Source organism: Mytilinidion resinicola (assembly GCF_010093595.1).
Source record: "Mytilinidion resinicola strain CBS 304.34 unplaced genomic scaffold BDZ99scaffold_11, whole genome shotgun sequence".
Classification (NCBI taxonomy): domain Eukaryota; kingdom Fungi; phylum Ascomycota; class Dothideomycetes; order Mytilinidiales; family Mytilinidiaceae; genus Mytilinidion; species Mytilinidion resinicola.
Genome location: NW_022985447.1, coordinates 731,013 through 755,277, shown reverse-complemented (window position 1 = coordinate 755,277; position 24,265 = coordinate 731,013). Strand labels below are relative to the sequence as shown.

The window sequence follows — 24,265 nt, the reverse complement described above, 5'->3', positions numbered from 1 at the left end:
GAAAAGATTAGCAAGATGTTGAATTTGATACTTGACACTTGATAGCTCCATTGAGAAGTGTCCTGAAACGCATTCATGAGTCAACAACTACGTAGCTTGACACCACACCTGGCAGAGAGAGGCAGGCAAAGACTTGAGTAGTTGTATTGACTGAATGAGAGAGGAGAAGAAAGGATGAGGTTCTAATAAAGTGCCCCGCCATCGCGCTTTGATCACTCAGCGACTGTCACCCTTCGTCATCGCCCTTTGAACAACTTCAACCCTCAATTGAATCCACGTTCTTTCTCTACCCTTATTCTTAACATGACAGACCATAATACTGAGCCCGAAACCCCCGAGATTGTGGGCGCGGACCAGGTAGTCATATAGAGCCAAGCACCGTATCCACAAGACTAACATCCATCATGAGGGCGGCAACCTGAGCGAGTATGCAGACCTCGAAGAGCTCACCCAAGAGCTGTCCGCGAGTGACTCGGAGGTCCAAAAAGCGCTTGAGGTCTGTAAACTCTGTCCATATCTTTTCACAGTGCTAACGAGCTTGTGTAGGTAGTATTTCAAGCCTCCGACGCGCATCGCCGAAAGTCCTCCCTTGTGCCCACAGAGGCGCAACGACCTGCAAACCTACGACGGCGTACGCAATGCTTCGTACATCAGTTATTAAAGAACCAAGAGGGTCTGCATGTCGGCAGCCCCAATGGCAGCTATGTCGGGCTCGCGCAGGAAATGAAGATGGACAAAGACCCAACTCCGTGGCATGAGGGCCGACACGACTCCCGGCTTCTCACAAAGAAGCAGATATCCGACATGGCGTTTGGGATAAGGGAACTGGCGAAGAAGCTTTCGCATATACAGTTGAAGATGAATGTGCAGAATGTCTTCATTTTGGCCAAAGCGCATGACGAGACGCTGATACATAATACGCGGGAGGTGGCAGAATGGTTGCTGACGAAAGATGGTAGCTACAAGGTGTATGTATTAAGGCGTTGGGTCATACGTAGAGGCGTCGCTCATCACACGGACCAGATATGTCGAAAAAACCCTAGAACACAACACTATATTCGATGCAGAAGGGCTGCTTGGTTCACACCCTGCCTTTAAAGGTCGGCTAAAGTTCTGGACGAACAAGTTGTGCGCCGAAAAGCCTCAGACCTTCGACATAGTCCTCGCTGTAAGCTTCACGTTGCCTTAGTTAGTACAGATATTGACAGTGTCTAGCTTGGAGGAGACGGCACCGTTCTATACGCCAGCTGGTTATTCCAACGAGTCGTACCACCCGTACTTGCCTTCTCCCTCGGTTCTTTGGGGTTTCTGACCAAGTTCGACTATGAAGGGTATCCCCAAACGCTCACCAAGTCTTTCATGGACGGCATCACTGTCAGCCTCCGACTAAGGTTTGAAGCTACAGTAATGCGATCACAAAGGGGGCAAAATGGCAATGCCGAACGAGACTTAGTCGAGGAGCTCATTGGAGAAGAAAGCGAAGACAACCACACCCACAAGCCTGACGGCACTCATAACATCCTTAATGAGGTTGTGGTAGATCGAGGACCAAATCCAAGTATGCAACCCCACCCACGAAGTATGACCGTGCTAATATTAGTCTGTAGCGATGTCTACTATTGAGCTTTTCGGCGACGACGAACACTACACCAGTGTGCAAGCGGATGGTATGTGCATATCTACTCCAACAGGCTCCACAGCGTACAACCTCGCGGCTGGTGGGTCGCTATGCCATCCCGACAATCCCGTCATCCTAGTCACAGCGATATGTGCCCATACCCTCTCATTCCGACCCATCATTCTCCCGGACACCATAGTACTGCGAACGGGCGTGCCGTACGACGCTCGGACGAGCTCGTGGGCTAGCTTTGATGGGAGAGAGCGGTAAGACGTGCCCCAGCCTTGAAAGTAACACAATGCTGACCTCACCAGTGTTGAACTCCGACCTGGTGACTATGTGACGATATCAGCGTCCCGCTTCCCATTCCCTAGCGTGCTTCCTATAGAGCGGCGGAACAAGGATTGGATGGATAGCATTTCGAGAACCCTGAATTGGAATTCGAGACAGCGGCAGAAGAGCTACAAGGAGTGGAGTTGAGTTTTCTGGGCCGCGTGGGGTTTTAAACGTTTGGTTCGAAGATACATCAAGGGGTTGGATTGGGCTTGATTGAATACCATAGACACAGTCTGATGTCCAATTCTGTCTACCCTAAGAGTGTCACCATTTGAAGTCCTCCAACCATTATATCGCTCCATGAACACGGCGTTGCTGCGCATTTGATAATGAGCCAATCAAGCCCAACTAATCCTACTAGCTCCCATCCCAGCCAACCTCGCCTCTCCATCGAGGTGCACGTTATTTCCCCATCCCCATTAAGTCCTCCAAAACTATTCTGTAAATACAACTTCTAAGTTCTCGTATTCCTAGTCCACTTGATTACTCTATCGTAAACTCTTCTGGCGCCATGGGCCGCGCCGAGCCATCCGCCGGCATCGCCCCACAAGCTCACAGGAAAAACGTGCGAGCCAAGCTAGCAAAGGCCATTATCAACAAAACCATTCCAGCGATTACAAGTAAAAATGCAAGAGCGGCGAAAGGGGTAAACGAGTCGACGTTGGTCATAGATCCGCCAGCTGCGGGGCAAAGAGATGGATCGGGAAGGACGAAAGACACACGTGCTGGTGACTTTGAAGACTTGAAAGGAAAAGGAAAGAGTAAGATCAAGGCTAAAAGTAAGAGCAAGAGAAAGGGCAATGAGGTGGATTTCGAGGAAAAGGTGCAAGATCACGAGATACCTAAAGTAGTGAAAAGCTCGAAGGACAAGATTGAGCCTCAGCCGAGAGGAAAGATCAGAATCCGTATACTACCTACTGATACCCTGACTGCTGCTCTTCATATCTCCGCCCCGACGAAACCTAAAGATCATTTCCCGCACTCGAATGTCACAATTCTCAACATGGCTTCGCCCCTCCGACCAGGCGGGGGCATCCTGACAGGTGCAACTTCACAGGAGGAATTTCTCTGTGCGCGCACAACTCTCCTCCCCTCTCTGCACGAGCGCTTCTATCGTCTCCCCACCATCGGGGGTATCCTTTCACGTGACGTACTGGTCTTCCGCGGGGCAGGGGCTCTGGACACGCCTGAGCTGCCGGTGAAGGAGCGGTGGTGGGTTGATGTCGTGAGCGCGGGGATGTTGCGGTTTCCGGACGTGGCCGAGGAAGAGGTAGATGGAGAGATGGTGAAGCAGTATCTAAGCACGAAAGATAGGGAGACAGCGAAGAAGATGATTAGGGCAGTGATGCGGATGTGTGTGATGACTGGACGAAAGAAGGTGGTGTTGGGTGCGTGGGGTTGTGGAGCCTATGGGAATCCGGTTATGGAAGTTGCGAGGGCGTGGAGGGAGGTACTGCTAGGAGAGGGAGAGAGCTGGGAACCGGTCGAGGAGGTCGTGTTTGGGATTCTGGACAGGAAGATGGCCGGAGAGTTTGCGGTGTGGTTTGGGAAGGGGGTGGACGTCGAGGATGAGGAGGTGCCTAGGGTTAAGAAGAAATTGGATCAGGTTGACAGGGAAGATGAAGTTGATGAAGAAGAGGATCGGGAGGAGTTGAGGATCAAGATCAAGGAGATGGAGGATCGCATTGAGCGGGTCAAGGTTCCGCAGCTGAGGGCAACGCTGGAGGGAGTTTTGGATGGGATGAAAAAGCAGTTAGCTGATAGGGAGGGTGGCCATCCCAGTGAGCATAGCGAGACTGTTTCAAGCGATGGAGATAGCTCGCAGGAGGCGCTGGATCTCGAGGATGACGAGGAAGAGCTTGATGGCGAATCGGATGAGGATGAATGATATCCTAGCCGAACCTAATAATAATGACGCCTTGGTCTTAGGTACCTGAGGGAGTCTATTGCCTTTCGGAGTGATAATCTTCCACCTAATTCGAATTTCAAAGGCATGTTGAAGCACTGCAGGCAGCATTGTGAGAGAGAGAGAGTGCGAGCAACCACGTCATAAGTGAGTCTCGCTTCGTCTCCGCCTCCACATGGTTGCTTCACTGCTTTTAGTTTCTTCACCTCTGAAAGTGTCCTCTGATCCTCATCGCCTTTAACCCCCTCAACTACCCATCCACCGCCGTCCTCTCCGCCGCCGCAACTTCCCCATTCGTTAATCTCTCTTCACGTTCTCCTATGCTATGTCATCTACGTGAAATTCGGTAAATTCTCTCCTGCCAATTCGTTCTCTAGACACCTTGCGAAGCGCGGCTTGCCACCCTCCTCCTGCGCTTACACCACTTGATCTATTCCTCCTCCAGCACCAGTATAACAGGACGTGGGATTCAGGGCCAGGATGCCGTTACAACACATGGAACCCCGCAGGGTTGGTCAGCCACGCAGCTTACGCGTTGACCGCAGCTAGTTACAAGCTGGATTGGATTGCGAACTTTATTAGGCAGATAATGTATGCGGTTATCATCGCGCTGACAAGCACGTCGAAGGTGTTTTTGATATTGCGCGTCGGTATGCATGCGCCGTGCTGCGTATGGACTTGGGCGCGGATGCGAGGGTGGTGCGAAGAGCACTATATATGAGAGAGCGGACAATTTGAGGAGAGAAGTGGTCAACGGGACTGCAAAGGCGGTGGGACGAGCAAATGTTGCTCATCATGGAAGAGATGCTTCGTGAATGCGGTGTTTGCGAAAGGGGAACGACTATTCTGCAGGTTGCGACGGACTGGATGTAGCAGTAGCTAGTATTGAGTGAGCTGTTGTAACACTGGCTACTTGAGTAGAGGCTTGTCTGGTTATCCTTTAATCTTCAGAGACGACTCAGACATAGAGGTCGGAGGGGTAATTGGCCTAGAGTAGGTAATATACCGGAGCTATGTGCCTCTGCGAAAGCCTAGTGTGGCCACCACGTATCGACTTACAACGGCTTAAGAATGAGTGAAGTGAGTGCTGCGGTCTATTTCCGACTCAAGCTAAATCTCTGCTCCGATACTCCCGGAGTCAGATGTCTAAATCACATGGCGATGAATAAAATAAATGTGACGAGTGAAAATGAATTACAGTTCGTCCACCAGGATTCGAACCGGGTCCCGGCCAGGGACAAAAAATGGTCACCTTCTGAGCGTATTCACCCCCACGTACCTGAGCCGACTGCTCACCTCTTCTAACTCTAGCCACCAGGACCTGCGCCGACTGAGCTCGCCGAAGCTAACTCTAGTCACCAGGCCTGCCGACTGAGCTCGAGTGGAGCGAGAAAGCCACCAAGCCTCCAGCGCCAAACGGAGTAATGTGTGAGGAGCCAAACTAACTAGGCCACCACCTCGCAGAAGATGATGAGGTGCCAAGAAATAAAACGAAATATGTAGACTAGGTCAAAAAGTAAATTACAGTACGTCGAGCGAAATCAGCTGGGGAAACAGAGGGGTGCGAGAGCTCGCGGACTCTTGCTCGCGGGCTCTCACAGCTTGTAACTCTACTGCAGTGCCAGGTTATTTCTGATCCACCAAAGATCACTGAGGATCGCGTTCTGGATATGGTCACGTGCTCTACCACCTCAAGCGGCTCACTTGTCTAGCTCAGTAACGAAATAGTGAAATCTTCCTCATTAGCGCCCGCATCAGAGGTGATGAATATGAGGCCCAGGGACGTCAATGGTATTTAGTGTAGGTGCGTCAAGGTCATGTGTCGTCACTGTTTCGTACGGTGCGGTGTCTGGGCTCTCTCCGATCTAGTGAAATCTTTCTCGTCAGCGCGAGCGGCATATGTGAGGGACATACGAACCTGTATAGTCCGTAGCGCAGATGCGTCCTTCTCTAAGAAGAATTTTAGAGATAGAACTAGACACCTAGACTATGGAAATGGGCTAAGGGGAGTATAAGTGCGGACAACATGTGAAATATACCATAGACGGCAAAGACGAGATAAGAGGAATCATGAATTGAAGGCAGGCTTTACATTGTGCTGAGATAAAAAATGCCGCGCAGTACTAGTTCAATCTTCGGGTGAATAGTGAGGGGCCTGGAATTTTGATCGTTGGGCATCTACTTATTGCATAACATTCTCGCACTGATACATACGATCTACCTATTCCCACCATGCAGCACAAAGAGATTAATACAAGCGTTGTGCCTCAAGAGTCGATGGAAGAACGGAGATCCTGAAGTGTGACGTGTGACGTGGGACCCGACGTCGGGAGAAAAGAGGACCCAAAGCTTGGACCTCATCCTCTCATCTCACAACCTAATGTCTTCTCCAATCTCTAGTTCTTCAATCAACTCGAGCCCAAATTAGCAAAATAGAAAACTGGACTGTATATTTAACCTCTGGATTGGTCTTGCCATAACAGCTCGTGTGAGTCTGTCGAGCGTCGACCGATTCTCAGCTAGTATAACATTTGAGCACATGACTCTGCGAACCCATCGTTCGGCTACTCATTAATGTTCGAGCCTGTGATACGCAGGACATCATCCAGGCGCCATGCAAGATGTCTGCGATCCGGTCGATCTTTCTTCCCCAAAACCATATCCGCGGCAGTCAGCTCAGACGTGTTTCTGATATTGAAATCGCAGCCCACCATCAACTCCATTATTTCATCAAATGACGTCGATGTGCCATGCAAACCCCCCCCGCTTGGTTACCATGAATGATTTCGGTTCCAACAAATCGCGACGCTCAGTCAAATTGGAGTACAGGTATTGAAGGAAGACTATCATCCGCTGATTATTCCTCATGACGAGGTCTGGTGCGATCGTGTTGACGGCTGCTGGGACAAATTCCGGAGTTTCGATGAAGATTCTCCAAGCTCCCTTCTTTCAGATTTTGTTCCTTGATAGCGGCAATGAGACATTGAGTCCAAAGTCGGACGGCCGGACCGCAAGCCGGCGGGCCAGCCGACTCTTCCAGCTCAGGGTCGTTTCGAAATCTTGGGTTCACTGGAACGTCCCATTCCCATTTCTTTGATGGAGGGTAGCCCATAAACTCAAGCCCAAGGTATTGGAGCTTCAGCGTCCCTAGAAGTTTGAAAGTGGATTTCCATAGGCCCCAGGGCTTAGTTTCTTCGCCCCAGCAACTAAATATTGGCCAGGACTCGTCACCAACTCGAACGAGCTCCATTGATCTTATCTGTTCTAGAGCACGAGACGGACGATCTACAAGGAAAGCATTGAGAGGCCGAGCGAAGTCCTCGTGACCGTTGATTTCACAATCAAAATTGAAGCTGAATACGTTCTGGGAGTAGAATACCTCCGAGGCCTCGGAATACGTCTCGCGATTGGCCAATAGAAGATTCATGTGCGGACCAATTGGTGGATCGTCCGGCTGATGAAGGCCGTAACTCCTATCGCGCCAGGTGGTGCGCTGCCACACCTTCATGGGAACATAGACATGACGGATTTCGAATCGTTCCCTAACAAGGGCAAAGATCACGGAGTTCGCGAGGAAGGTCGAGCAGTCGGAAGCGGTCGATACTGATAGGATCCATTGAGGAGTTGCGTCCGAGGAGATAGGTAGGCGGTTTGATGCTTGCTAGGAGTGAGTTGGTACAAAATTTCGTGGAGTTCCTAGACGAGAGTGCGGTCTTTTATAGCAGTACCAGGGTACCATGATTCCCATGTGGAAAAGCGATCCGTGGGACCAACAACTCAGACAGGAAGTAGACTCATCGGCTCAGACATAAGACTGGGACTTACTGTCTGCTTGAGCTGCTGATAGATACACCATAGGGGCGAAAGTTCTGGTACACCATCGTTTGCATTGCCCCCGGGACAGCTTCCCACAACTTATCAACTCACGCATCTCCCCCACACTTCTCCTGGACCATAACCTCACTTATGAAACTATCAGATCACGGAGTCCTTGAATAGTCATATTCTGAAACTATGCGTTGAGCCTTCCGCTCTGCTCCACCACTTCCCGCATGCCCACCGCACTCACGCAACATAATTATATGCCCCACTATTCCCCCTCTCCATATAGTCCTTCTCAATCAAGCGGTCAATATTCCGCTTGATCCCAGCCATATCCAACGTGCCCCGATTCTTCGTGACTTTGATGGTCTCCGCCACGAGCTCTGCGTGCGTGATGGTTTTTCGGCTCTTCATGATGCGCACGATAGCTGCCTGAGTCTCAAAGTTGCGATCTTCGGCAACGCGCTCGTGCGTCGCCTTGTTCTCCTCCTTGGTCTCTTTGAGCTGCACCGTGTTGATCTTGATGCGGTATTTCGCGTCGTTGAAGTTTGCATTGAGAGAGAATTGGTCTGTGGGGTTGATGTCACGGCCTCTGGGGTGTTTGGTGATGGGGCGGAGTTTAGCACAGGCGAGAGATTGTAGCGTGCGAGCAAGCTCGGCCGGTGCTGATAAAAGGTTAGTGAAGTGACGGGAGATTGTGGTAATGGGGGAGACCTACGTAGCCCAGTGGCCTCCTTGAGATGCTGGTAGCTCAGCTTCTCGTCGACACCCAAGTCGTTGAAGAGCAGCAATACGATAGCCTGGAACGAGCTGACGACTAACTCCTTATTCCCTTTGGGAAATTTAGCCTTGATCTGACAGTGCGCCAGAGCGTGCTTCCAATCCAATTTTCGCCCCTTGTGCTTGCTCTCGTAATGAACCTCGAATTTATCAATCGCATTCTTGATGTCGATTGGAATGATGACTTTGATATCTGGGAAGGTAGGCCACGCAGCTGCGGACAGAATATTGACGGATAAATCCACAGACTGTTTTTCTGATCGTTCGGCCATCCTGGATTTGTACGAAGCCATCTCTTCTCGCGCCAGCTCGACGTCCTTGAACATTTGCTCTAGGTTGGCTGTAAAGGAGGATCCGCACTCTGTTTTCAGCTTGGCTAGCATACTTCTCTCAGCATCGGCACTTGCACTTCGACCCATGAGTAGCCGCCTAGCGAGATCTTTCTTGTAGAAAGCCTCGAATACTGCCTTGCCATGGACAAACCGAAAGAGATCGAGGACCTGGTCAAGTTGGTTGTTGATCTCAGTATCTTCGTCAAAGATGATGTCCTCGTTGTCATCTTCGGCAACAGTCACAGCCTTAGATGCGATTGACGATAGTTGTGCTGGGATGGCCTTCGCTCCGCCTCTTAGAAGCATATCCACATACTTTGCGATCATTTCTCCAGGCTTTGAATTGTCCGTGTTCCAAGTCGCACTAGTTTTCTTGGTTTTGTTCATGAAAGCCTCGAAACATTCCCGAAGGGCATGACCTAGCTGCTCGTCCCGGTGGAAAGACACCTTCCAGATAGTATCGAGCTGCCTCTTCAAGCATAAGAGTTTCACAACCATATCGTCCTGCTCTTTGTCGTCGAACACGATACCAGTCCCGGTATCATCGATCCACTTTTCGAACGAAGGGCGAAGGCTCGACCCTAGGCGTCGTCGTTCTAGGAGGGTGTATAGCTGTTCTAGTGACTGAACTCTGTTCTCATCCAATAGGTCCGCGACGTCGTCCTGATTGACGAGCCGGTCTTTCCGCTTCTCAATCAGATGTTCTTCGAGAAGTGTGAGGAGGTCTCTTCTCGTGGTAGAATCCAAGCTGAATATTTCCACACGCTCCATCTCGCTCCTGATCAATCTCACCGAGCTTTCAACATACTCAGGAAGAGATTGGTCTGCGCTTTCCCTGACTGCCCATTCCGCAACAAACGACTGCGAGAGCTCTAGCATTCGTGGCTCGAAAGATGTTGTATACACTTGCATCTCGTGGAACATCTTGATAGTCTCTGAAAAAAGCTGCCGATCTAGATTCTCTCCTACTCGGTCGGCTGAGATTAAATCACAGGCTCCATCCACTATCCTTGGATTCAGCTGCGGGTCTTGGAAGACTATGTTTCGGAACATCGATATGGCCATCTCCTGAAGTGATTTGGACTGTTGAAGTAGATACGAGCGGTCCATGTAGCAGAAGATCCAGTAGACATATTTCTGTCCTATAGTCAGCACTCATCCACAGCTTCCCTGCCCACTACATACCAGTTGCTCATTCCATGTTGTCCAAGCTGCCAAAGTTGCCCTGAGCAGATCCACGCTCTTATTTCCCAGCTTCTCTAGCAGCGGTCCTCGCAGCCCCTCTGCCACGTACTTCTCGCTTATCTTCTCCAGCCTGTTGCAGACCTCCTGTGCATGTCCCTGCCTGCAAAGATTCTCTACACCCCGGTATAGCTCCTCCAGCGAGAAGTCCAGCTTCCCGCTCTTGAACACAACCGCCAATGCCTTGTCCAGCTTCTCCCATACCTGATTGAGATATATCGTCGGGTCTGTCTTCGCCTGTGGCCGAAAGTTCTTGACTACCAGCTTCCTCGCTCCTAGATGTGGATTGAAGTTTTGCTTGTTGGTCCGCACCGCACTCTTCCGCGGACTGTTGCCCGGCGACTTGGTCAAGTCCACAGTGTTGTTCGTCGGAAAGGAATACATTTTGTCCGGTGGAAGCGGGGCGGAGGCTGGTATAGAAGGTGGGGGGACGATGGGCGCAGGCGAATCGAGTTTTAGGCGCTTGCTCGTGGGAGATAGGAGACGCGTGTCTAGCGACTTCTGCTGCGAGTTTGAGAAGAGTTCAGATATGGTCTGCTGCTTGTGGGCGTTGGTGGTGCTGTCGGCAGCGGCGGCAGAGGTGGAGGACTGGCGTGGATGCTTCCGCTTTCTATCCGCCGGGATTCTGTCGTGGGTGCTGGCTGATGTAGGTGGATTCTGCATCGAAAGCAGGCAAGGTCCCTCGGGACGGTCAGAGGTCGCTGGCTGTCGGGATGGTGAATATGTGATGCTAGTCGTAGAAAGATGACGCGAAGATAGTGGATGAGCTCCCTGGCTCCCGAGACGGCATGGATCGTTAGTTGGCTCCGGCTCAGGGTTGATTAGATGACATCTGAGAGCGTCTCTCCGTCAACTTGCATCCCATTATTCAAGTAGCTGCCTTAGGAAGAGCCCTAGGCGACAATCTCAGAAGAGGTTGCTTTGAGATGAGTTAGGAGAGGGTTCAATGTTCATGTCACTGTCATGAGGTCCCCAAATCACCCACCGCGGAGACGTCCCGAGGCTTCATTCACGACATGTTATTCTCGTCCGTTCTACTTTTATCTACGCAAACGAGGTAAGTGTCCTGGTTTGACGCGTACAGAGACGCGTGCCATTCATGTAGCTAGAGCACTGGAACCATGGTACCTAGGTGCCACCAAAGTCCCCTTTTGAACTGCACTGTCATGTACAACTCGGAGCATCTACTCTTTGACAGCCAGTACGAATTCGGGAGGACTACAAGCACTTTGTCCTCCGATAAGATGCGTGTCTTCTTCCACTTTCATCAAGCGCGTTTGCAAGGCCATGTCTCATACATCAATGCGTTCTAGACATGTTGTATTTGTTCCCTACCTTTCTCTACTGAGCAATCCTATACAATCTCTGTTATCTGCACGCAAGCAATACAAGCTGCATTCCTCTCACAGTCAAGCCAATGGAAACAATGAGGTGGAGCATGTATCGGGTGAATGCAGCGCCAAGCGCACAGAACTTCGGTCTGTTTGCAAATGCTTTCCATCACAATCTTTGCCTATATGTACAGCAGAGCAAAATACGCTCTCGCCAGTCAGTCAGAGATGGAGAAACCTTGGGCACAAGAGAGATGGGAACCCACAATCGCCGCTGTCACGGTGGCGTGGCCGACCCCTTCAGCTGAAGTGAGTAAGCCTTTCTTCTCCTTTCTAATTCGGACAGCTTGTTAGCACAGCGTACTGACTGAAATTTCGACGTCTTTGCAAGCATGTGATTGTATCAGTCTCGTCTTTCTTATGTCTCCTAACTCTTTGTGATAGGAATATAAGCTACATGTAGCTTCAGTACGCGAGCTGACAGACTTCATCATCGGACTTCCCTACCACCCTTACGCATAGATCAGACGTGCTGAGGCACTGAGCAAACTTGGTTATCCTGAGCTGGCCGTGGGCGATGCACACAAAGCACGCCTTCTGGTCGAGGCAGCCCTATCTAACACCACCGAACTTGGAGAAAAGGCTTTGCTGGTTTGCGGAATGAGCGGATGGATGAATGCTGCGGACCGATGGGCGCAGTATGGGCTCGGCCGGTTCCGGGAGTCGGTTGAGATCTCTCTTCGAAACCTTGAGAAAGATATCTGGACCGGTATTGCGCAACAGTTGGTACGCTTGGAGGCTATGTGGGATCTACACCACCTTCTTCCTACCGTGGCACAGAAATCGCACTATCCGCCTACGGACTTAGCTCGTATGGAGAGGCTGTTCGAATTGAAAAAAGAGTGTTGACCCAAAGATGGTAATCCCCGCCACGACGAATATGAAGCTTTACGAAACGGCGGCATTCACACCCGCACCTATCCCTGGATGGCTTCCGATATGATGCATCGAGGAGAACGTCTCGAGGAACTGAAGCAGGACATGCAGAAGGCGTCTAACTCGTGGTGTAGTGTCGAGAACAGTTCCATCAAGGAAGGTAATCGGACCACGGCCCAGGATGCATACGGCGTTTATGCGATCACTGATTTGCGAAAAGGCGAGATCCTGCTTGTCGATCGTACAGTGGCGGCTGTTACATCCGACGAGGGATCATGCCAGGTATGCTTCCGCAGATTGACTGCCAACGCAGTCGATCTCCTATGCTGCAACGTCAAGTTTTGTAGCACGGCATGTGCAAAGGAGGCGAAAAAGTCCTTTCACAAAGCCATGTGTGGCAAGACTTTTAGGTTTCCTGGACTGAGCGACCTTTGCTTGTTTCGACAGACGCTAAATTCGCTTTTACTGCGTTGCCTAGCTGTTATCGTTCAGGCAGACATCGGTTCACACCCACTGTACAATTCGGTGGTCAGTACCCTTACAGCTAATCGCGCTGGCCCTCGACCCTGGAGATACCACGACGACATCATCTACCCCATCCACATGCTTCAAACCCTCGGCATCGACGTGTTCGCTGATCTGCGCCACGACACTTGGGTCATCAGGACGATGTACATGCGAATCCTCAACAATATGGATGGAGAAGAGGAAGGAAATGGAGTCCGCACCAAGTTATTAAATCGGCTGTATTCCATGCTCAACCACAGCTGTCACCCGAACCTGGACTGGACGCATCAATATGACCGACGCTCTTCAGTGATGATTCGTGCCAAGCGAGATATCAAGAAGGGCGAGGAGCTTTTTATCTCCCACGTTGGCGAGGAGGGCAGATTCCAGCCATTTGCTGAGAGACAGAGGCGTCTCATCACTTGGTTTGGTGCTGATTGTGGATGTGCGAGATGTAAGGCCGAACGGCCCGGCGCGGACGAAGCCGAATTTGCGAGGTATTGGCGGGGACACCTTTCTGCTTGCTCTTCAGAAGACCGCTCGCAAAACATGCTCTTTCTCGCGGCAACAGAGCAGAGGAGGACAGTAGATTGGTAGGTCACACCGTCTAGGGATGGTCCGGCAAGGTAACAGACTGTTCTTAATGGTTTGCTTCTATCTCACTCAAATTTTACAATGCATGTTGAAGTACCTTTGGTTGTGTCCAGGAACGGTCCATGACAAACATGGCAGTACTATGACTCTTGATTCCGTCGACATGGATTCTCTCTTCCTCATTTCTTCAAGCAAGATCTGCAAGAGCAAACTTGATGTGATAAGGCGTAACGTCACTGCCGCAGTGTCCCATTCGTCCCTTTGATTCTGTCAATTGATGGCTTCAAGATTTCTCGCCACACTTTCATCGAAGCTCCGGAGAGACTGAATGATGCTGCCCAAATCTCGCCAGCCTGTGGTGACGATGCGTTCAAGCATTCACTGGGTGAAGGCAATGCCAAGACTGTGCACGGGACACCTCTGATCAAACCTGCAGCCCACCACAGCTTCAATTCTTACTTGTTGCATACCATAGTGAAAGAGGCGCTTCACCGCAACGCGAAATATGGACAAGCCGTGAGACAAGGAGAGATGGGACCCCACCAGTGCTTCTCCGTTTTCAGGCTGGAGCCAGCCTCCAATTGAGGTTAGTACACTCTTCGGGATCATCAATCTGTTTACTCCGCTGGGAATTTCTACCAGCTTAACGGCGGCTTGCGGCATATGTACTACGTTCTCGAACCCTGCTAATTCCGCTGCAGAAATACGAGCAATATTCGGCCGAGATCCGCGAGTTGACGCGTTCAATAATCGAATTGCCCTACAACCCAAAGACTTGGAAAGATCGAGCTGAGAAACTACGTGTACTCGGCTGTCCTGAGCTTTCTTTAGGCGATACGCATAAGGCTCGTCTCCTCGTTGAAGCCGCCCGGTCGAATCCCACCACCGATCTTGGAGAAAAGGTGCTGTTGACTTTTGGGATGTCAATCTGGCTCGAAGCCCCTAATGAATGGATTCGCGCTGAGTTATATGGGTTACGGTGGAGCTTTAACGTTATGCTGCGCCGCTTGGAGAAGGCAATCTGGCTTGAAATCTACCTTGGGCTCATCTACACGGAGTGCCACTGGGATATCCACCATCTCCGCGATAAAATGGCACAACACGTACCATTCTTTCGTCTGCGGGGGTTTCAAGACCGTTCATTAGCCTCCATCAAAGCGAAGAAGATCCATTTAGAAGCAAAAGGCTGCTACGGTAACAATTCGGACCGCCTACGATTCGGAGCTGTCTACCTACGGGCATATCCTTGGATGGAACCCGCCCTGCTACGGCGATCAAATGGTGCGGTTAAAGGCTTGAAGAAGGCTTTAGGCATATCTCCAGAGTCACGATGCCGACTTGGAAAGTCTTCGATCCAGAATGGTCTGACTCAAGTCCGGGGGACGAAGTTGCAGACTGGGGATGCATATGGCGTGTTTGCGACGCGCGAATTGCGTGCAGGGACAAGGTTGATTCGACATCCCTCGCTATCTCAACAAATCCAAACGCTTGTCCTGTATGTCTCCAACTCTTCAACGCCAATACGATTGGCCTTGAATGCTGTACCACCGTCAAGTTCTGCACCCAAGCTTGCGCAGACCTGGCTAGGGAATCTTTCCACAAGGTTACGTGCAACAAGAAGTTTGAGTTTCCTGGCCTTGACAGGCTTGCATACGGAGCACAGATGATGACGTTACACACTCTTCGATTCCTCGCTCTTATAGTGCAATGGGACAGTGAATCCTCCTACCGTGGCTCTAACCCCCTATATAGCCCAGCAGTCAAAGCCTTGACTCCACACTATGCTGGAAGACCACGATTCTGGTCGTATAACGAGCATATCGTGTATCCGATACAGATGCTTCACACCCTTTGCATTGACGTTTTCACAGATCTACGGTATGATAGTGGGTCATCCAGACTCATGGCTCGTCTCGACAACAACATAATATCGAAGTTTATCGGTGAAGGCTGGATCAGGTCGCTAAACTCGCTACACTGCCTCTTCAACCACAGCTGCTAACCCAATGTCGACTGGGTGTCTAAAGCTGGCGAAAACCGATTCTCAGTGGAGATGTGGGCTTGCCGAGATATCAAGGAAGGAGGTGAACTATCCATCTGCTACACAGATGTGGTACTGTCTATGCCGTATGAGCAGCGGCAAAAGGAGTTACTGCGGTGGTTCGGCACTGGATGTGGATGCGTGAAATGTAGAGCAGAGCGCCCAGAGGTACCGAATGTTGAGTTGGCGAACTGGACTGAATTGCTTCTACCCTGACTCATACCACCCTCGGCTCGTGGGTCGCCTTCAAGAAGAGTGTAGGCAGATGTGACTCAACGGCTGAAAGGACAGAATGCTTTCTAGTTGGCTGATGGTGGTCTCTACCGTGACAAGGTGGCCCATACCAAGCACAGACAATACTATGGGGAGCGACTAGAGTATCCTACGCATACAACTACGAGCTTCAGCAGTAGTATGGCTAAACTAAATACAATTTCTGGGTCCTCAACAAAACGACCCTATGTGACGCATCTTGAAAGCGATGCCTCGTCTATACCGAAAGTGTCGTTCAATGCTCAGCGGAATGGACAGCTGCCCACCTCATCTCTCCAGGTGAACTTCCAAATCTTTCCTCAGATATATAAATTTGCATCCTCCATCATAAAGGTAACGCCTGATATCTATCGATACAAATAACTCTAATTTCCAATTCCAATTGATTGCACACTGTTTATTTAACGTCAACTTCAGGAGCAAGTCCACGCGACCGTCTACCAAAGACAGTAAAGATCGTCAGCATACCCACTAACGTCATTGCTTTGGAAGCACAAACTTTGAACTTCTTCATCTCCTCTACACAACCTAGACTCTAACTATTCACAATGCCAGAAACCGAGGACATCGCTCTCCGCGAATCGCGACTTTCGGACGTCGGCGATCAATCGCCTCACGATCCAGAGCAAGATGCAATCAATCTCGATCACGATGACTCAAGACAGGGCGAGTCGAGTAGGAAAAGAGCTTGCGTTCTTGTAGGCTCCGCGATACTACAGCTGCCGATATGGGGTAGGTAAATCTTTACTTGAATAATGTGTTCCTCTCTATTCACCCGCCATTTCTGCGCTTGTGCTTCAACACCATTTCAAAACCTGGAGAATGGCTATTCCTATCATCTTCATTAGCCTGCAAATTCCAGGGACACTCTGCAGAAAAGGTTGAGAACACTTTCAATGTCAATTGATAAAAACTTTAAATCCTTTCTGAAGATATCGAAGCATCTCAAGCAGTGGCGTACCATTGCATACAGACCGAATCCATATTATCATGAGTCCTTCAGGTCAATCCCACTCACACTCTTCCCAGGCTTCGCCATGAGCTACGGTGTCTTCCAAGAATATTACACCACCCACCACCCCCTCCACGGATCCCCCTCCCTCACCGGTATCATCGGGACCACCTCCAACGGCGTAATGTATCTCTCGATGCCGCTCCTCTTCTACCTCTTCACCAAACGCCTTGCGCGCTACCGCCAAACCGCCGCCCTGGCCGGGGCCCTCCTCACCTCCCTCTCCTTCCTCCTCTCCCCCTTCAGCACCACCGTCTGGCACCTCGTCGCAACCCAAGGCGTCCTCGCCGCCCTCGGCTGCGCCCTCATCTACAGCCCCACCACCCTCTCCCTCGGCGAGTGGTACACGATCAAAAACCGCGCCGTCGCCTACGGCGTCGTGTTCTCCGCCAAAAACATCGTCGGCTCCGCGTGTCCGTTCCTCTTCCGCGGCCTCCTCGACCACTTCGGCTTCCGCACCACCCTCCGCATCTGGACCGCCATCGCCGCCGCCACCAGCATCCTCGCCATTTTCCTCGTGCCTACGCATCCCTCAGTTGTAGTGTCCCGCACGCACCACGCGCGCAAGATGCCCTGGACGTTCCTACGCCACCAGACGTTCTACATCTACGCCGTCGCGATCGTGCTGCAGAGCTGCGGGTACGGCATCCCGCAGACGTATCTGAACGAGTACGCGCATGACGTGACGCTGCTATCCCAGACCTCTGCCACTTTATTACTCACGTTATTCAACGCACCCGGCATCATCTCATCGTCGTTCTTTGGGTATCTGAGTGACAAGAAGCGCTTCTCCCTCTCCGCGACGACCGTGACGGCCATCTCGGCTGGAAGCTCGGCGCTCTCTGCATTCCTCTTCTGGGGGCTGACGAGCCAGGGGAGTTTGGCGCTATTAGTGCTGTTCTCTATTACCTTTGGGTTCTTCGCGGGTGGGTATAGCGCGACATGGGGTGGGATCCTGAACGAACTGGAGCGCGAAGCCGCGCAGAGTAACGAAGCGATCGACTCGGGGATGATCTACGGACTCCTCAACGGCGCTCGCGGAATCGGCTACGTAAGCGGTGGACTCGCCGGCCTACCTCTCCTCAAAGCCGGGGCCAAGAGCGCGATTGGAAACTTCGGTTATGGCACAACCTACGGCCCTCTCATCATATTCACGGGCCTATCATCCGTGTTCGGCGGGTGGGGAGTGCTGTGGAAGTTGAAGAGGGTGTTGCGATTGGTGGGATAAGAAAAGACTACCTATACACTACATACTGAGCCCCAGAGTGGTATTTCCAAAACCCCCGGAATGAACGCCTGTGGATACCGGTTTCAGTTTCCGTCATTATGTCTTACGCGTGAGGTACGATCGTTATTTAGAATAGACTCCAGCCTCTGCCCCCTCTCTTCTCTCGCTCATTTGGGGTCGAGCGCGAGGAAAATCGTTTTTCTCGAGCTTCGAGTTGCCGTAACGCTTCCATCTCTTTTAGCACGTGTTCGAGGAGCTCTTTGCGGCGCACGACGTCGAGATGGCGCCGGATCTTGGGGTCTTCGCGAGCGAAGCGCTCGATTTCAGTTTGGGAGAGGCCGCGGCCGAGGCGGGTGTCTAGTTCACGGGGGAACTATGCATTTGTTAGGATGCTCAAACATTGAAGTAGAGAAAGGAGATAGGGGAAAGGGGAACATACAAGATAGTAGAATTTGGAGAGTAATTCGGCGTCCAGGAATAGATCGGCGGTAGTAGTGAGTTTATCAGCTACAGCGTCTAGGAAGACTTCCGGGCAGTAGTATTTGTTGGCTTTGTTGGCGCATTGTTTAGACTTGACGGCCATGATGCGCATCTTGAGCACGTCAAGGCGGTCGCGGAGGAAGACAGCTTCGCGGCCTGTAGATCGAGCTCATTAGCATATTTTCAGTAGTCGGAGATCATAACACATACCTTTGTGCAAAAGCGCAGAACTAAATCCGCCAGCGCCACCGATGCCATCGCCCTCGAGAACAACCTTCCCGTCCCTCACACGGTCGATGAAAGCCATTACATCTTTCGCCTTCTTTCGACCACCGATCTGTGTTTCTACAATCTTCGCTGCTGACTCGCAGACTTTCAATTCCTCTTTGAGCACATTGGTGACGTTCTCGCGGCCCTTGGCCCATTCGCTGTCCTCGACCTCAATCCGGTACTTGTACGGCTTGATACAGATCTCTAGCTCGTCGCTGATGTCGTACGACAGATCTCGCAGGATAGTTGTGGATGCTTCTGTGATGGCTTGGCGAGCGAATGGATGATTGGCAAACCGAGAGCTCAACGTCAGTTGATCGACGTGTGCTTGTAGGGCATTTGCGACAACCGAAGTAGCCAGGCGGCCAATGCCGAGCTTCGTCAATGACGCACTAGATGAATCCAGCTTGATTTGCCAGATTGTGTTGTCCAGATCAGCCTTCGGGAGGCTGCTCAACGGATCTGGGTCGGGAAGCGGCTGGGACAAGTCATCAAATGGCCTGTTCCAGTACCGCTGCGCTAGTAGGTTCAGCACCTGCTGGTCTATCTCGTGCTTTACTATCGCTCGAACCTCAGCCCTGCCGAACTGTTCTGTAAATCCTTTGAAAGAGTGCTTGAACGCGTCCAGGCTCTCGGCCAGGTACGACTCTGCGCTTAGTGGCCGGTCATTGTATTGTACTTTGAACTCGTAGGTCGCTTCGGCGAGCTCTCTTTGAATAGCTTCGCTTGTCGTTTTGAGGCTGGATGCCATAGTTGATTCCAGCACGTACATCAACTTCTTCCGTAGGTTTTGCGTTCCCACGTCTAGGTGGGAATCGCCGCCAAACTCAGGATGTGATGAAAAGTAGGCGGCCTCATTCTTGGCAATGGCACTGGTGATGTTTCCGTTGCCGCGATTGAAGAGCTTTCCGGTGCCGATGGCTTGTGGCACTCGACATACTACACCGACATAGCCTAACCGCAGGGCGTACTTTTTGTCGTTCAGTAAGCTAGCTCCACGTTCAGCATCAACGAGATCCATCTTAGTAATTACACCAATTGTCCGCTCTCCTCGGGGATCCACTTTTCGGGATGCTCTTAGGGCGGTCGAGTTCGCCAGATCTACGTCGGCGGCGGATATGGCAAGGATGATATTAGGGCTTCGGATATACTTCTCGCAGAGTTCCCTAATCTTCTCCTTCAGCTCCGGTGGCTGATCCCTTCCGGTGACTTGTATATAACCAGGGAGATCGATCAACGAAAGATCTGGAACATTGGGAGAGTAGATTCGAAGTTGGATGGGGTCGTCAGAAACGCAAGCCTCGACAGGGACGGCTAAGTTTAGGTCTGTGAGTGTCCGCTGGATCTGGGAGAAGTCTGTGATTCTTCCCAGGCCGAGGGCGGGGAACTCGCCATACTCAGCATGAGCCTCGGGGGTGTTGACAAGGGTCAGCTCGATAGGTCGTCGAGTGACCATATTGGATCCTTTTGGCAGAAATTCGTGGCCGACAATTGCTTCCAACACCGAGCTCTTTCCTGATGATTGGGATCCAATTACTACAATTGACGGGAGAGTGAGGGTTTCCGACTGTCCCACAGTCTGCAACAAGCTCCTGATCTCAATCATCTTCTTTGTCAACATCATCATCTGCTCGTCCCGGGCAATCCTCTCTTCCGATGACTGATCCTCCTCGTCCTTGGAGTCGTATCCGAACGCAGCTGCTGTCGTAGCTCCAGCCGCTGCGGTGCCAGCACTCGGACCGCTTTGTTTTGGATTTCCTTCGGGCCCTGAACCACCTCTGCTGCTCCCTGATGTTTCTTCGGGGAAGAGAATCGACTTCAACCAATCTGGGTAATCAAACTCCTCTTTCGTCTTCTGCCATCCTCTTCTCGTTTGGTCCAAGGTTTGAGTGGCGCCTTCGTATAAAGTTCCGGCGATATTGGTTGCTCGATCGGTAGTGCGGTTGAAAATATCCAGGACATATCCACCGGCCTCTGCACTGAATTAGCATTTTCAATAGCAGCAATTTGTGGTCTTTCACTTACGCCCAGCTTGATACTGAATATACGAGGCTCCTGCAATCACAGCTCCCCCAGCAACAGCCCCCAGGGAGGCGAATTTGGTGACGATTTTTGGCAGTATGCGGGCAAAAGATATGGACCGCACAGCAGGAACATTGTGCAGTGCGTAAGACCCCAGGGGCCAGGGGCGCTGCTTCAACAGTCGCAATCCGGCATCTGATCGCAGTAAACCTCCCGCAGAGGTGGCCGAATGGTAGAATCGGTGTGGCGTGTTCGCAACTGCGGCACGCCGGACGAGAGGCGCGAGACGTGCGAGCCGCCCGCTCATGGTGGATGGATTACGGAGCCGGGGGTCTGCGCATGGAGCGCGCGGGCAAAAGATGCGTGATGGCGAGGCGTGGTGGTGTTTTTCGTGAAGTTGACGACGATGCTTCGTCACAGTGCCAAGGCCGGCCGGCGATAGGTAGAGCACCTCACCCTGCACTTGCGGCGGCTCCTCTCCACCAACGACGCGTGGGGGCAGCCTTCTTTATCCGCTGCAGCGGGACGACTGCGTTATTTGCGCTCCCATGTTCCCAATTTGACCATTGCACTCCGCGATTGCGTGATCCAATCAAGCTCGCCGTTCGAAAGACTCACATCGTCACGTGACCGTGTCGTGCTCGTTTGGTATTGTGAACAGCTGCTACGCAACCAAAATTATTTGGTTGTGCACATTGAAAGAACATCCCTCCTGCGCATCACGACGTTCATACAGTCAAATGAGAGGCGACGAGAGTGCTTTCAATGCTATCATTTTTGGTGAGCACACGCTCGTTCTCTCTCAAACCTCATCCGTCGCAGAACAGTCCGACACGTCCGTGCGATTCTACGTATGGTTCCAAAAGAGAGCCGTCACAACGAAACGGTGATATATGCGAGTAAGCTCATCCTCGCGTTTGTAGGACTTTGAGACGTTTGGGAGCATGCGTAGCTGGGATCCGAGAAGTTGAGGATGGTCACGTGAGCAAGACGAGATTCAGGGACTTCTATTCCCGCGTGCCTTTGTTGTTCATTCTTGATAAGTAGGCTACGTGAGCAAAGAGAAGGTGTCTAGGAATTGCTAGTCTCTTAATGGCCTTATACACTTCGTGTCCCCTTTCGCTCGTTTTTGTAATTCAGAACACTGGTGCCCGCCTTTGGCGCCGCGTTAATTATAATCCAAGAAATGCTTCCACATCATAGAAGTAAAAGATAAAACCGCCATCGAATGCGAGAGCGAACTCACAGCGAGGGAACGTGGTTCTGACACAGAAGAGAGACTTATGCAATATTTGATATCACGACTGAAGATTGAATATGCACGCCAAAGCCGCCTACCTAAGCTATTGATACAAACTCCTCCAATAGCACAGCACGACCTCCAAAACTAGAAAGTCGTCGTCGCTAACCGGCTGGCCGCATTCTTAGCATCAATTCTGTCCTCGTCTTCCTCCCCAACACCCTTCAAGCTCCCAGCTCCACTAACAGCTCGCTTCCGACCACCTTTCCCGTCACCCTCCTCGTCCTCTTCGTCAATGTCAGCCGGCACACCAGCCAGACCACCACTGACGCTCCTGTTGAGTCCATCGCCGGGTCTTCGGGGCACCCCAGACCACGCATCGCCCTTGGGGCCTTGTGAGCTGGCAAGAGAAGCCCTCCTCGTGTTTGGATGTGCCTCACGGCCGAGGCGAGAGAGCCCACCTGAGCCGTCAATGGCTCGAATATCGGGGCGTACTTGTTCGAGAGTGGCCAGAGTGCGCCGTTCAGCTTCGATTTCGCGTACAACGTATTCCCGAATCGCAATCCGCATTTCAGACGCTGATCGGGCGAACCATTTGCGTTGCTCCTGCAGGAGGTTGGATGTTACTCGTTGTGTCTTCTTTGTAAGGTAGTCTTCGTGACTGCGCGCTTCGTCTAGAGCGGAGATAGCCTCGTCGACTTTGTCGCGCTTGACACTGGAGCTGGCCTTCAGTCGATCGGCCGCTGACAGCTTCGAGCGCGTGGTTGCTTGAGCTGCTAGTAGGTCACGGAGGAGGATGTGACGGTTCGTAAGGGTCTCCTTAACGATGAACGCATCGCTGCTGTGGTATGTCATTGGATCTCCCAGAGTCGTGGCTTCAGCAGTACCCTGAGCTGCATGGAAATCGCCAGTCGCTTGTATAACCTTCCCAAGCTTTCGATAAGCAGTGCTCAAACCGAGATGCGTCTCCTGAACATGCATAGCGGCAAATTTGACGCCAAGATCCGATTCGGCGAGACCAAGACCTGTATGATATGTTAGCTTTAGTACTTCTCCTCAACCTGAAGACTGGGCTTAGTGTAACAGTGCCAATTCACATACTTCTTCTGTGTTTGACAACCTTCTCCACCTTCTGCCCTGTGGCCATTGTCCCCAAGTAGAATGCTTTGACAATTGGTCTCGCAGCGGCGAGTTCCGGCGTGTCATCCGGGGGTGGTGCAAACTGTTTGATGACCTTTCGCTTGACACCAGTGGCAGGTTGCTTCCGTCTGACGACAGGACTATATCCAAAATCGCTTTCCACAAAGAACACCATTTCTTCATCCCTCATCAAGACATCATTGCCACACACCACATTCAGCCATCGCTGCAAGGAGGCCTTAACGCGTGCTTCGTCTTCGTCGGTACCAACGCCAGCGGAGGTCAGTGGTGGAGGAACAGCGGGGACAAAAGCTTCGGGATTGGCGGATATGAGGTGTTCGCCCAGTTTCACGAATTCGGAGTGCATACGGCGTACGTCGCGGAATTGGGTTGTGCGAAACTTCGGCAGGTTTGTCTACAGTATAGGCATCGAGGTTAGTTCGGAAAGCTGCATAACGTCCTGGCGCAACGGGAGAACCAGTGTTTACATACATATACGTCGAACCGCAAGATGGGGTCCTTCCGCCCTGTCCTCTCCAGCCCCGTTATCTTTGCAGAAAGCTTATATTGAGGCTGTTGTTGGCGCTGCTGGCGAGCGCCATGATGATATCGCTGAGGCTCTTGTCTCTGGTGCTCTTGTGGACCGCGAGTAGGCGAAGCCGGCTGCTGCTGATGTGAAGCATGTTCTCCATTCTCTGACGACGTTCTTAATGCTGGATGGTGGTCCTCCGAGTCTTCTCCATATGGCGAGGTTGGTAGCGGGGAAGGTGGTATGTCACTAGTAGGAGGCTGCTCGAAGGCGGATCGATTGTGTTGGGGCGATGATGCCCATGGTGAGGCCCCTTCAGGATCGCTTGGGAGGGTTGAGTAGTCCATTGGTATTATTGCGAGCGAGGAGCGAGGAGCGGCTCGCAATGGTAGTGGTCTTCTCTCTGCCGCAGGCAGGCAGCGTCGTGATCTCGCCGTCGCTAAAGCACGGGCATGGGCGTCACAGTAGCGCCTGACAGTTTAGCTAGCACCTGGAAGGAAAGCTACAATATAGCTCTAATCTACGTACGTAAATGTAATTAAATCTGGCTTTCTTATTATCAGATACTATAATATCCATAGAGCGTACTTTCCAGACGTAGTATGAAAACAAAGTGAACGGCTGGA

General features: G+C 51.6%; 8 protein-coding genes across 8 annotated transcripts; 5 read left to right on the top strand and 3 right to left on the bottom strand.

The window, feature by feature from the left end:
* The first annotated feature begins 283 nt into the window (after nucleotides 1–283).
* BDZ99DRAFT_463810 (NAD kinase) lies at nucleotides 284–2,241 on the top strand. The gene is made up of 7 exons (XM_033720153.1): nucleotides 284–357; nucleotides 410–496; nucleotides 547–968; nucleotides 1,024–1,168; nucleotides 1,216–1,558; nucleotides 1,608–1,884; nucleotides 1,933–2,241. Exons 1-7 carry the CDS (start codon nucleotides 304–306, stop codon nucleotides 2,096–2,098), a joined length of 1,494 nt encoding a protein of 497 aa, XP_033575922.1. The 5' UTR covers nucleotides 284–303; the 3' UTR covers nucleotides 2,099–2,241.
* Nucleotides 2,242–2,256: 15 nt separating this feature from the next.
* BDZ99DRAFT_42881 (uncharacterized protein) lies at nucleotides 2,257–4,305 on the top strand. The gene has a single exon (XM_033717198.1). It carries the CDS (start codon nucleotides 2,466–2,468, stop codon nucleotides 3,840–3,842), a length of 1,377 nt encoding a protein of 458 aa, XP_033575921.1. The 5' UTR covers nucleotides 2,257–2,465; the 3' UTR covers nucleotides 3,843–4,305.
* A 3,620-nt stretch (nucleotides 4,306–7,925) lies between these two features.
* On the bottom strand, nucleotides 7,926–10,420 carry BDZ99DRAFT_389640 (cullin-4B; the record flags this gene model as incomplete). Its single annotated transcript, XM_033715648.1, has 3 exons — nucleotides 7,926–8,347; nucleotides 8,401–9,931; nucleotides 9,980–10,420. The coding sequence occupies 3 exons, from the start codon at nucleotides 10,418–10,420 to the stop codon at nucleotides 7,926–7,928; spliced, it is 2,394 nt and encodes a 797-aa protein (XP_033575920.1).
* A 1,632-nt stretch (nucleotides 10,421–12,052) lies between these two features.
* Nucleotides 12,053–13,619, top strand: BDZ99DRAFT_463806 (uncharacterized protein). The gene has a single exon (XM_033720152.1). It carries the CDS (start codon nucleotides 12,355–12,357, stop codon nucleotides 13,405–13,407), a length of 1,053 nt encoding a protein of 350 aa, XP_033575919.1. The 5' UTR covers nucleotides 12,053–12,354; the 3' UTR covers nucleotides 13,408–13,619.
* Nucleotides 13,620–13,914: 295 nt separating this feature from the next.
* On the top strand, nucleotides 13,915–15,115 carry BDZ99DRAFT_42856 (uncharacterized protein). Its single transcript, XM_033717193.1, has 2 exons — nucleotides 13,915–13,990; nucleotides 14,106–15,115. Exon 2 carries the CDS (start codon nucleotides 14,325–14,327, stop codon nucleotides 15,069–15,071), a length of 747 nt encoding a protein of 248 aa, XP_033575918.1. The 5' UTR covers nucleotides 13,915–13,990; nucleotides 14,106–14,324; the 3' UTR covers nucleotides 15,072–15,115.
* A 1,151-nt stretch (nucleotides 15,116–16,266) lies between these two features.
* On the top strand, nucleotides 16,267–17,958 carry BDZ99DRAFT_509373 (MFS general substrate transporter; the record flags this gene model as incomplete). Its single annotated transcript, XM_033724400.1, has 2 exons — nucleotides 16,267–16,454; nucleotides 16,722–17,958. 2 exons carry the CDS (start codon nucleotides 16,267–16,269, stop codon nucleotides 17,956–17,958), a joined length of 1,425 nt encoding a protein of 474 aa, XP_033575917.1.
* Nucleotides 17,959–18,085: 127 nt separating this feature from the next.
* BDZ99DRAFT_521422 (uncharacterized protein) lies at nucleotides 18,086–21,037 on the bottom strand (the record flags this gene model as incomplete). Its single annotated transcript, XM_033725621.1, has 4 exons — nucleotides 18,086–18,331; nucleotides 18,398–18,594; nucleotides 18,649–20,682; nucleotides 20,734–21,037. The coding sequence occupies 4 exons, from the start codon at nucleotides 21,035–21,037 to the stop codon at nucleotides 18,086–18,088; spliced, it is 2,781 nt and encodes a 926-aa protein (XP_033575916.1).
* A 710-nt stretch (nucleotides 21,038–21,747) lies between these two features.
* Nucleotides 21,748–24,040, bottom strand: BDZ99DRAFT_444854 (vacuolar protein sorting-associated protein Vps17). The gene is made up of 3 exons (XM_033717903.1): nucleotides 23,603–24,040; nucleotides 23,072–23,525; nucleotides 21,748–22,995 (listed from the first exon to the last, which is right to left on the bottom strand). Exons 1-3 carry the CDS (start codon nucleotides 23,984–23,986, stop codon nucleotides 22,118–22,120), a joined length of 1,716 nt encoding a protein of 571 aa, XP_033575915.1. The 5' UTR covers nucleotides 23,987–24,040; the 3' UTR covers nucleotides 21,748–22,117.
* Between the last annotated feature and the right edge of the window lie 225 nt (nucleotides 24,041–24,265).